Source organism: Triplophysa rosa, unplaced genomic scaffold (assembly GCF_024868665.1).
Source record: "Triplophysa rosa unplaced genomic scaffold, Trosa_1v2 scaffold289_ERROPOS74644, whole genome shotgun sequence".
Taxonomy (NCBI): Eukaryota; Metazoa; Chordata; class Actinopteri; order Cypriniformes; family Nemacheilidae; genus Triplophysa; species Triplophysa rosa.
This window is the reverse complement of record NW_026634303.1, coordinates 51,783-64,662: the sequence shown is the minus strand read 5'-3', so window position 1 is coordinate 64,662 and position 12,880 is coordinate 51,783. Positions and strand designations below refer to the sequence as shown.

Genomic DNA, 12,880 nt, shown 5'->3' with positions numbered 1-12,880 from the left:
CCTGACAGTCTGGGGGCTCCCAGAACTGTGACAGGGGACTAGAGGTTGATCTGCTTCATCGCCCCCGCGGAGGGTGGTTCGATGGCTAGCAGTACGGATTCCTTGCCAGGGGAGGCCCCCCGGGGAGGAGATCGGCTCTGCCATATTTCCTGCCTGGCGACTGCGCAGCTCAACGCACTGTCTGACTGAGAGTGCTGAGGGCTGGTGTTTATACTCGACATTGCGCTTTGCCATGACGCAACGTCGAGTTTGCCATTCACCGTCGTGCAGAGGGTGAGAGCGGCTGAGGTAACCCAGAGAGAGGAAACTCTCCTTTTTGAGAGTAAGTGGGCGCCAGCCCCCAGAGGGGGCCAGCAGATGGAGGGACGGGGCAGGAACCGTCCCTATCCGACCTCCAGCGCTGTGGCTGGGGTCGGGCCCAATGGTAGCCTCGATCCCCCTGAGGTGATCCCATGACAGCTGCTGCCCGCGGCTGCTGATGGGGCGATGGTCTCCTCTTCGCTGTCTCCTCCAGGTCACTGGAGGGCGTTGAAGAGGACCAGGGCTGCTGGGAAGCAGACAGTGCACTGGACTCGACGGCCGAGGCGGCCGAGTTGCGGCACGGAGGACTGCTTTTTACTGTCGAGAACCCTCCACAGTAACAGTAACCAGCCCCCCCCTTGTGAGACGGGTACGTCGAGAAAGCGGACCTTCTCAGTGTTACTCATCTGCGCAAGTATCGGCCAGAGGAGTTCCTCATGGACCACAAGTGTGGACATCGTCTGACCCAGGGCCCCCGTGGTCACCTTGGTCGCCCGTAGAGCGAGGTCGGTGACGGCGCGGAGTTCCTGCGTGAAACGTGGGTCGGTCTTACCCTCGTGGAGCTCTCTCAACGCCCTGGCCTGGCAGGAGCCATAGCGTGGAGAGAGGATGCAGCCTGTCTCAACCTCGAGGGAAGAGAGGGTGACAGAACTTTGTTTGACGTGAAACGTGCCGGAAGGGGCATTCCAGGTCTTGCAAAGTTCCTCATGCACTTCCGGTAAACACGGCACTGGGGGCGGGCGCGGCTTGGAGCCGCGCTCAAACCCGAGGCGTCATGTAGCCAGCCGCGAACGCCGGGAGAGGCAGTGCGGGCACTGCAACCCAACACTCACGGCGGCCCGGGAAAGCATGGCCGACATCTCGACATCCGCTTTTTCCTGGGCTCGACCCCCCGAGGGAGGGAGCCCGAAGAATCTTCGGAGTCGGATGGCAGTACGTCACCCCCCGATGCTGCAAGAGACCTCTCATCATCACGCATCGTGTCCGAATACGTGATTGAGGAATAAGACGGTGGACCGTCTTTTTTGGGGAACGGTCAGACGAGCGAAACGAGGTGTGAACGGTCCGTGAGCCGTGGCTGGCGGATTATCGCTCACAGTAATCCTCATCTCACCCTCGCTGCTTGCCATAGCGGACGGCAGGGCCGTAGTCCTGCCGCCACGGAACGGGGAGCAAACGAGGTGGTGGCTGAGTCCCGTGGGAACACAGCCACCTGTGACGCAACGTCTGAATCGTCACCACCCGCAGTGCGGGCAGGACGTATCCACAACGTCTGCCCCAGCGTACTGGAAGCAGGCATTGTGTCCGTCCCCCTCCTCGATGAGTGTGTTGCACCCATGAGAACAGCGGGACAAGCCACGCTGGAGAAATTTGCTCTTTTTGAAAAGGAAATTTGCTCGAACACCTCCGGAACTGCCGATACGCCCAGGGGAGAGTCACTGCAGGAAGGGACCGTCCGCTGTCCACGTCGTAGATTCCAGCAGAAAGAAAGATCATCCAGATCGTAGAGAAGCTCACCAGATGCGTAGGCTCTGAAGAACAAAAGGTGAATGAATGAGCACGCCGGCTTCCCTCTTATACCCGGACATCCGGGGAGGAGCCCGGCATGCAAATTACATTCGCCAATTTTCATTGGCCTTTTCTAAATACTCAGAAGATGATAGGTTCTCAAGACAAACCCCATTCTGTTGGTTCGACACAACGTCGAGAGACCGACAGAAAGGGAACTAAGATCTGACTTAAAAATACGGAAGAAAAACGTTAAATTCTTTGTATAGAAATAAACCTTTATATAATGAGCAACAAATTTAATTACAGAAAATTATCATAATTTTACATACATTTGTATGTTATTTAAGAAAGCAGTAAAAATACTGTATAAATATTACAGTATTTTTTTCTCCAAAAAACAAGAAAAACATGTAATTTGTCATTATTGTCTTAACACATAAAATAATATGTGGGTTATTAATTAACAGATAATTGTCTGTAATTTTAATAAAATTAGTATACAATTTAAAAAAAATTACAGTGAAATATTAAGGTTTTTTCCTATTAAAATACAATCTTTTTTACAGTGTGGTTTTCTGTGCATTTATTGAATGAAAGTTCAGCATGCCACGCACTTTGCTTCACCAGGGTCACAGGAAAAGCCGTATGCCTGATTCAGGCAGCCTGAATGCTCCCTGTGTAAGACAAGACTGGCTTGTTTTTCAAAACTTGAAAGGTCAACATTTGTGTATAATAACCAGACAGGTTACATCAAAATATACAGTGGTTCAAAAATGTTAAATATAATGGAAACAATAAGGTTTGATTTATTACCGGTAGTTAATGCATTGGCTCAAGCTAAACTATATATAAGTATATATTTACAGCATTTAATATTTATGTTCGTAATTTTTTTGCTTTGTTTTCTCTGCTTACAGTGAGAGAGTAGTATCTTGACCACCTCTTTTAAGCTTTCAAACAACACTGTTTTTTTATTTTGTGGGTAAAAACCTTTTAATGTTAACAGATACAACTTTTGTTTGATTGGTAAATGCTGAAAATAACATTATCTAAGATTATGCTGTAGAAGTTTTTTCATTGTTAGTCGTTCCAAGGAATTCCTGAAATTCCTCCCGCAACAGACTAACTAACACTTTCTCAGCCAAATGGAAAACGAACTGGTCCAGTTTAGGGATGTCTAGACACATATCCAGTGAAGCCTGTCATGTCGATTTCTGCTACCTTGTCAGAAATTGCTATAGGACTAACCCCTCCCTCACCCCAAACCCTAAAACTTCGAAGAGGAACAAGGAAAATCTGGCAGCATAAATTGTCATAAAAACTGTAGGCCTACTGTAAAACACACACATTTACACTTACATTTAGTAATTTAGCAGACGCTTTTATCCAAAGCGACTTCCAGATGAGGGAAACAATGGAAGCAATTGGAACAACATGAGGACAACAAAAGCATAAGTGCAATATAAAAACAAAACACACACAATAGTGAAGTCCTGCACTCTTAAAAATAAAGGTGCTTAAAAGGTTCTTCACAGGGATGCCATAGACAGAGGAACCATTTTAGGTCCTCAAAGAACCATTCAGTCAAAGGTTCTTTTAAAAAAAATCTCTTTTATACTTTTTTAAACAGGGCATTGTGAAGCACCTTTAGTTTTAAAAACCAAAAATGGTTCTTCTATGGCATTTAAAGTTGGCTGTAAAGAGCCTTTGAAGCACCTTCACTTTTCAGTGCAAGCCACCGCAGTGGCCCTTGACCCCTTCAACCTCTGCATTCCAGCTGTAAATTAACAGACCACATGGTATTGAATCACTGGTTGCAAAGAGATTTATCACTCAAAGGCAGAGTTCTGCTCACTATAGCAGAAGTCATTTCTCGATTATCATATGCTGCTCAATCTATTTCTGTTGACAAACACACATGTAAACTAATTGACAGCATGTTGACAATTTTTTGTGGAAAAACAATTCAATACATTAAGAAACCAGTAATGCTGAATTGATATGACAAAGGCGGTCTGAATTGTGTTGACTTTAGCTCTCTAATCAGTAACTTTAAAATGAATTGGCTGAGACAATATCTTCAAAATCCTTTTTCCAACAGGGTTTCATAATTTTGGAATAATGTGGAGGCTTTCATTATTGATAATATTTTAAAACCTTTTTCCTTATCTTATAAACGTGATTTTAGGTTGTTATATCAATGATTGCTCTTTAAAGGATGTTTGTTTTATTATAAATTTTATTTAATTTTTACGTAAATTTCACATTCAAAAATGCAAGTTTAAAAAGGGCAAACCTATTTTGTGTATTGCTTGAAAAGGTGATAAAATGTATATAGATGTGATGTCAAAATCTAAAAATAATAAATTAATAGTAAATTAAAATGGTTACTATATGCTCCTCTAACAGTTTCACATTACAAATTTACTTAATGGTGTTTACTTATAAAGCAAATTTTCTGTATTAAAACGGCATTGTAACATCCTATGGAAATGTAAAATATGTGGGGTGTATATTTGTTTAAACTGATGTTTAAGTAGGCTACCCTCTTTCCTTATTTTTTGTTTTCTCTCCCTTTGTTTTTTTTTCTTGTTCTGTCTTGTTGGAGAATGTGGAATGCTTTTAGTTATACAGTGGGATATGGCATTATACGTGCAATTTGTTGAGAATAAAGCATTAAAAAAAATAACAGACCACATTAGCTAATGCTTGTATGGTGTGCGAAGGAACTTAACTAAAACATATTTCTAAAAATGTGGTTTGTCTCTAATTCTGTATTCTTATTATACACCTTTTATATCCTTTTATATACACCTTTTATATATCTACAACAGCTTATATGACATTAAAAGGAATGAAAAGAAATATTTTTCATGCTAAAACACAACTTAAGCCAAAATTGAAAAAGTATATTAAAATATTAACACTAGACTTAAAAAACCCTTACAAAAATACTCTAGGAATCTTTAAGGATAATGCTTTCATGTGCAGGAATCCATTTGGACAGCACGAAAAACCCACAGGACAAGGTACATTCCTGCATAAATCCTGTAGGATTCCCACAGGAAAATTAACACGAAAAAGCTGCGGGATTCCTGCAGGATTTTTGTAAGAACGAATGTAGCATATTATAATAGATACATAGGCTAATTATTTGTGGTTTGATATGGGTAATAATATTTGCTTAGGTACTCTCCGAAAAGCTTAAAACACTTAAATATATATCTAGCAGAGGCAGTTCTGATCGGTCCTTTTTACCTTTTAAGTCCGCTTGCGTCTTCGCCTTGCAAAAACAAGCAGAAATCATCTATTGCTTGCTTACTGAATGGCATCCATGGAGTTTTCGAGTTTTTTTTGTCGTCAATATACGTGTGTAGCCTATAACTTCCAGCTGCGCAGGAAGACGTCACATCTGCTGGAGGACGTGCGTGGAGCGGAAGGCGTGGTTTTTTTTCGTAAAATCATGGTAACTGCGGGTAAAAATCAACTGTGGCAGGCACCGCTGTCAAATAAATAGCCAATTTGGCGTGTTATGTTTGTTATGTTGCGCAAACTTTTTAAGTCTGCTTGTTTAGAAAAGTCATAGCTTTCCTTCTTGCAAGCACCACTGCAAGAGAACAATAATGCTGTACAAACACCACCAAATATAAGAAAAAGATAAAAACAGCTGAAATATAAAAGGGTTGTAGCATCCTTCTTGCCTAGTACTAATAATAATGTAAGAAGACCAGGTATAAATACAACAGGGGTTCATTACTATGTGCTTGGAATATTATTAATTAAATAATTGTAGGCTATACATTTTCACTTTTTAACAATCTACAGCTTAATTTACGTTTAAATCTACTTAAAAGTACTGTTGGATAGGCAAGAATTATTTCTCTGCAATGATGTAACGTTATAGCCCTACTTGACTTCATTGGTGCTTTTTCTCCTTTTGTATGCGCTTCACATTCCCGTCCATTCGGTGGCGGTGAAGCACAATGAGCTGATTCACCAACCACAACAAAAAAGCCTCAAAGAAGATGTTGCGCGTCCTCTGCGTGCGTAATGTATGTCAAACATGGGCGCAAGAATAACGCGAGTGATTACAAACTTTAATTTAGAGAATCGCGCTCACAGAGAAATCAGTAAATTAAAACCTCGAGCAGCACCAAGACATCCAACATCAGAAAGTCTTCCCCAGCATAATACTGCAGGTGACACACAGTGTTACAGAATGCTAAAAAAATATGACTGTGTTAATAAGCTGGTTAACATTACACAATGTTAACCAGTAAATTTTGTTTCTGTGTCAGCAGGCAACATGACAGAAGACATTAACCAGAGGAATGATCCACTGCTGTCCATGTTGAAGAATGTTTATGTGGAGTCTAAAGATCCAGTATCTCAGGTTAGAAGCTTTTTACCCAAGATCACCATAAAGATGTGGAAGGAGACAGATACATTTGTCCCCCAAAATAAGCCGTAATATAGGGATGGTTTCATGGTACAGTTAAAAAAACAGATACTAAACATTTTGAAGACAATCACAACAAAGGTTGATAGCACAACCAATCTCTTATCACCTCAAGCAGCATTTACGTATTTTAATTTAGTTTAAAAAGGTATACAGTACATTTTCACTTGTTTGCACATTTTTTTTTAATTTCTATCCAACTCATGCTTATTATGATTGGAGCAAAAACACCTTTTAAATTATTATAGATCAGAAGCAAACATATTGAGTATGGTAAAAAAAGGGGGAATTTGACTCAGCTGTTTACGGGTTTTACAATGTGGGGTTGGTAGAGTAGAATAGAATACATTAGAATAGAAAGCTATGTTGCTGGGTTTGAACCTTCCAGCAGTGCACATTTATACATACAGCCACTACTGTACACAGTAGTATAGTACCGATTAAGACATAGATTAATACAAACATGATTACAGTTGTACAGCATGATTCGGTTTATTGAACCATGCATGCACACAGAACATTGTGCAAACAATACAAAGACACAATAATAAGTATGCGAAAAATACAATACAGACAATGACACTGTACAATGTAAGAATTCAAAACCTAAGATCTCTCAAGATTAAAACGGGCTGGGTATTGGCAAATTTGATTTGATTCTTATTATATGATTTTGATTTTTGATTAGTTATCAATATTTCATAAAAAAATGTTAGATATGCAGACTAGGGCTGGGGACGATATATCGCGATTCACACTAATTATACCTGTCTAGAATCTATTCTGAATCGGAAAGGCTTCGATTCTCTGTTTTATGTACAGCTCTTCCGTGAACTATGGCTCTTTGATCAGTAGGAAGTACTGCTCGATCTAAAATCATTACAAGATTGAATTGTTTATAACATGCATTTGAAAAAGCAACACTCGTCAAACATCATCATTATAAATATACTTTATTATCATGAAAATACCTAAAAAGATTTGAAGAACAGCAATAGAATATGACCATTGGCATTTCCTGGAACTACTGCCGTTTCTCAATGTGTTCTTGTCTGTACTTGTGTTCTTGTGGACTTGTGAAACGTCATCAGTAGCAGCCCAAGTACTGTTCCATTTCAAAGTTTACATCTAGACAAGAACGAATAAAATCCCCGGATGTGTCCTTGATCCGCCCCTTTTATCGAGGATGCATTGGGAGGTGACTTGTGTGAACTTGTGACGCTGTATTTCCCGACATGCATTGCGCAGTGGAGCAGTAAAACAGCTAAATGCTTATAATATTACGGTTATTTTGTCACAAAATGTAGTTATAAGAGTTGTTTAGAAGGTGAGAATGTATGTGATTAAAATTCAAATCAGCAGTTGGTTAATAAATATAGTCTATTTGAAATTTGCTGGGAGGATTTGCTCCAGGCAATCACCGGGCGCTCATGTACCCGCCCAACGCAGCCTTACCTCGGCAAGTGTTTATGAATCTCAGGGCTGGCTATGGTGTCTTTGTAGCGGTTAAACATGAGATTGAATTAATTTTGGGTGTATCTAACAGGCAATCTTTGGTCTTATAAATCTCTTATTTGGCGCTGGGCAAATCGTTTTGACTGATGGCAAAGTTAAGTTTCACTTTTCTATCTTTGATTTAATGTTGTTCCGGAGCGCTTCCTACTGGAGTAACATTACTTTTGACTAAATTATTTGCTTGTTATATTCCCTATTGTACAAACTTCTTACACTATTTCATTTTATTCTAAACAAAATCAAAGCAGTCATGTTGCCAGAATTTTATATTTTAAAATAAAAACGACAGGAAGCACTGTTGTGTTTTGTCATATTATCTCATTTAATTTTGTTTAAACCTAAAGCTACATTCAAATAAATAGGCTATTACGTGAAATAGGATTGCATGTATTTGACTGAGTGACGCATCAAGTACTCGTTCCATTTCTAATATAACCGGACCGTCCTCACGAGTTCAAACTCCCAAGTCTGAACTTGCCAAGTCCGTTCTTTGCATTCTTGGAATGGAGAAAAATGGCCTACGTGTGTAAATCGTACTTCTTCTGTGGGCCTGCAGCGCTTTTTTGGAGTTTCTGTGTGAGTGCACCCTTTAGCAGCATTTAACTGTAATTCACTGCGAAACTGAGCATAAAAATTACACGATATATCTTCCCAGCGCTAATGCAGACACATAATTCATATTTAAACGTGAAACCCTCCAACTTAGCTATATTACTGAACATTTACATTAACAATAGGCTAACGCAAATGTACTTATACTTTGAGTAACAAACATCGTAACAAGACATAATAAATATGCACATACACAAGAGAAGCAAGAACAAACTGCAAAATATAAAAAAATAAAGTGTGCAACAGTGAAATCCATTACCAACCTGAAATATAAAGCGTAACAATTACAATGTCCTTAAAATTACATTTCATGCAGTGTGTAATGTTGCTGTGTATGAATGTAAGCAGTCTGCCAAGCTTTAAAACCGAAAGTGAACGAATAAAGTTATTGGCTTGGGAAAAAAGGAGTCGACTCTGAATCACGCGAACAAGTCATCTGTCGTTCTGTTTTCAGTTTTGTGTCGTCTGTCGTTCTGTTTTCAGTTTCGTGTCAGATTTGTGTCACTCGGTGCAATGCCCACCTACGTTCCATTTGCGGAGCTGCGGCGCAGAGTAGGCTGACTGAAATGAGGGGATTAGACAGTTAAGTCGCAGAATGAATCGTTGATAGTCAGTCAAGAAGTAAGGTAATAATAACTGCCTATTACTGGGTCACTCCGTGTCAACTCAACCAAATTTTGCATATTTCCCAGGCTCTAATTTGATTATTTTTTTCCTATTTTTTACAGAAGCAAGACCAACATCTGGAATGCTGTAAAAACCGATGAATAGTAATTAAGTAATCAATTAATTTGTAGAGGATGTAAAAATGACAATTTTAATTTAAATTTAGAGCCATATTAGTAAAATGCCTAAAAATGCAGCATCGTCATTTTATTTTTACACAGAGATCGGCATATCTGTCAGTAAATCTGTTCATTTTAGCAATCCTTATCCCTATTTGGATGGTAATTGTTTCTCATAGGGATATAAGATATTTTCACCATTTACGGGGGTAAATGTTGATTTTATTGCCGTCCGAATCCAGAATGCCTGTGTTTTTCTCCCACCACCCGCGGAAAAATCTCTGGCCGAAATTCCCTACTGTTTTTTTTTACAAACACCAAGGTCGTGCGGTAATTTAATTGCCGTCCGAATTAGGACTGTTCCGATTGACGATACTATCGTGTATTTACGATAGTCAGACATTTTTGCGATATCTGATTCCTTAGACGATAGTTGGCTGTATGCCAATAAATTTAGCTAATTAATATTACTTAATTAATATCTCTTCTGCAAGAGAGCTTGCAATGCACGTGGCTTAGGCTTTTCCTCATGACAGAGAGAGTTTATAATGTACAGGGTTTGAGTTTTCTGTGCATGAGAGAGCTTGTAATGTGCGTGGCTCTGGCTTTTCCTCAAGTAGATCTCGCCTTGCGCTAGAGAGAGTTTATTATGTGCGGGGTTTGAGTTTTCTGTGCATAAGAGAGCTTTGTAATGCATGCGGCTCAGGCTTTTCCTTGCAGGAATTGCTATGCGCATGAGGGTTTAAAACCAGCGCACGAGTTTGCCAATCAGGTAATAACAGCACACGCGGGCATCAATGACACATTCAGATTAATGACATTGATTTACAGCAATAGTTTACTTTCTATCGTTTTAAAGACTGCTGTGGGAAGTAACAATGTTGCCAGTTGAACTGAACTCACAGTCTGATAGAATGCTAATAGCAGTCACGCATGGGCATTTTCTAGCCAAGTTAGCTTCTGTTTTCTGTCCACAAAATGCTTGTCATAAATTAATGCATTAATTATGATGACTCATGAAAGTTTGCATACAGGTCAGAGGTGGAAAAAAATTACATTTGATATGGGTTTCAAAAATGGCTCCATAGCGCCACCTACAAAATTTCAATAAAGCAGCCCTCGTGCTACGTTTCATGTAAATGTATAAAATTTGGTAGGCTCATGTAACATTCCAACAGCTACAAAAAAGTATCTTACAACAGTATCCCAAACCCAACAGGAAGTCTGCCATTTTAAATTTTATCCGCAATTTTTTGTAGTTTTTACATTTTTCAGGCATGGTACAACTCCAAGAGATTTCTTTATATGAACATCATATTTGTTCAGTCTAATCTACAGGCGTTTGCCATGTTTAATTGCAACGCCTTTGGGTTTTTGTTCAATGGCGCGTTCATAGCGGCCCTGAAAAAGTTTGATGTTATGCCATGAAACATGAAGAAGTTGTTGAGAGGTTAGGGATGTTCAAACTTAACACCAGCACCCCCAATGTGCACCAAGATGTGAGGGCCTGATATATGCTGCTTGCAGCTTTAATTTGAATTGCTTCTGAAGCTACAATGAGTCTAAATATGCAGTATCATAGCTACATTTCATGCCTGTTAGGGCAGTGTAGTAGGACTTTTTACAAACGTTTATTTGATAAACCAAGATTTGCCTGTTTAATTATTGGAACTTTCCATGCTTTCAATATGTGAAGCACAGCCAGACATACTTGATCAAACAATATCCACTTTTTTATTTTTACACCTTGTACATAAACTTGTTGGACACTCCATAAACCAAAGTAGGACCTTAAAAATCACAAAATATTTACTCACTAAGAAACAAAACAGTTTTCAAAAATCAAAGCATGTTATCTGAACCTTTTAGCATGATCCTCTGTTTGTAAAGTAAATTGAAAACGGCGACATCTTCAGGACGAGAAGGGAATTACAGATAATATTCATATCCTAGGAAGCATGCACATACAGTAAAGAATCAATATCATTTAGTTAAATTGAGAATTGATTAGAATTGGAGAATTAATATTTTTTACACAGCCCAAGAAACAATATTAAAGATACCCTGCTATTTTTAAATCATATTATAATTGATTAAAATAGAAGAAAAATGACATTCATTACAAGCTGATTTCAAAATGCATCGATTTTTGGGCATTTTGTGACTATTTTTTTATATATTTCGTCATTGAGGATTTCTTAAAAATAGTTTAAAAATCTCGTCTCATTCTCTTGAACCCAATCCCGTGTCTCATCTTGTCTTAATTGTCTAGTGGGGTAAGTGTCTTGTCACTTTTCCTGCTCTGTAGGGGTGTGACATAACACTGCATTTATTTGCTAAATAGATATACATGTATGAAATGTAAAATATATTGCACAATAATTTACTATAACAATATAGCCATGTTGATTACGTTTTTCTGTGTGACACCCATTCGCAAACGTTCAAATTATTTATGTTTTCTTGCCTATTTCATACTGAATGCATGAACGGGTCGCACCCGTTGTGCTTTTACAACGACAGTGTTTGCAGCTGGCACAGCACTGCTGCCTGTCCCAATAATAAAAAAACCTGACTGTTTTAATACTTTGTAGGGTGAAGACGTTTCCACAGTTAATAAGGCAAAGCAGGAGACGGAACGCAGGCTGCTCAAGTTCAGTCTACCAGGCGACCCTTATGGTATCTGTGATGTCACTGATGTTCCAAAAGGCAAGCTGACTCTTGTAGAAGCTTTAACTGTTCTGAACAATCACAAACAATTGCCTAAAACATGGACTACAGAGAAGATGTCACAGGAATACTCTCTGGACCCGAAAGATGCTAAAGCCCTGGTGGATTTCTTTATTCCCTTTGATGTCAAAATCATCCCAGCAGAGTCAGCAAAAAATAAGCAAATTAATGATTCTTAGGAGCACCCATTTGAACTTGGATGCTACAATACATTTGTCTTGACATACTAATTGCACTGTCATTCAATAGTTGGTCTTTGTACAGTATATTAGAAATATAGCCCTCCCCCAATCTTTTGGGCAGTAATTTTTCTCTGTACTGTGTAGTTATAGAAATATAATTAAACATTTTACCAGTGGTTAAAGTCCACATTGGTTGTTATTAATTGTCATACATTTTGGTTTCAAATTACTTTTGAATACATTTTTATGCATAGTTTGAAAGAACAAAGGCGTGCTCTATAAGTGACTGTTGGTAATAAATTACAAATTTTTGAGATAAGGTTCTAAACATCTTCATACAAGTCTACAGTATGTTAAAAATGAGTAAATTCATAAAAATAAAAAATACTGGGTTATTCAACTAAATTGTGTATACTCATTGGTTATAGTTTTTTTTAATATAATTTCATCAGAATTCTTTTAAATGCATGCTCTACTTGGACAATAGTAATTAATCTAATTTCACTTTCTATGTATTTTTAATGCATTATAAATGCATTCTTAATGGATTATAATGTAGACATAATGCCTTACAATATATTTCATAATATATCTCATAACACCTTATATAATCTCATAAATAAACATAACAATTTATTATATACTGTATGGCCCTATGAAGCGGTATTGAAACTGCTGTTTAACGCAGAATAACAAACATATCTGGCAAATGTTTAAGTTCTTAATCAGAAAATATCACTGAACAGGTAGTAAAATTTAAATTGGTCTAAGAATAATGTATGTAA

At 38.6% G+C, this 12,880-nt stretch overlaps 1 protein-coding gene across 2 annotated transcripts; it reads left to right on the top strand.

Annotated features, from left to right (window-relative positions):
* Window positions 1-5,810: 5,810 nt before the first annotated feature.
* ndufaf4 (NADH:ubiquinone oxidoreductase complex assembly factor 4) lies at window positions 5,811-12,494 on the top strand. Of its 2 annotated transcripts, none has more exons than XM_057327760.1 (3): window positions 5,811-6,011; window positions 6,114-6,205; window positions 11,778-12,494. In XM_057327760.1, the coding sequence occupies exons 1-3, from the start codon at window positions 5,867-5,869 to the stop codon at window positions 12,090-12,092; spliced, it is 552 nt and encodes a 183-aa protein (XP_057183743.1). In that variant the 5' UTR covers window positions 5,811-5,866; the 3' UTR covers window positions 12,093-12,494. The 2 variants fall into 2 exon arrangements, with proteins under 2 accessions (XP_057183743.1, XP_057183742.1); XM_057327759.1 differs by having other exon boundaries at window positions 6,111-6,205.
* The last annotated feature ends 386 nt before the right edge of the window (window positions 12,495-12,880 follow it).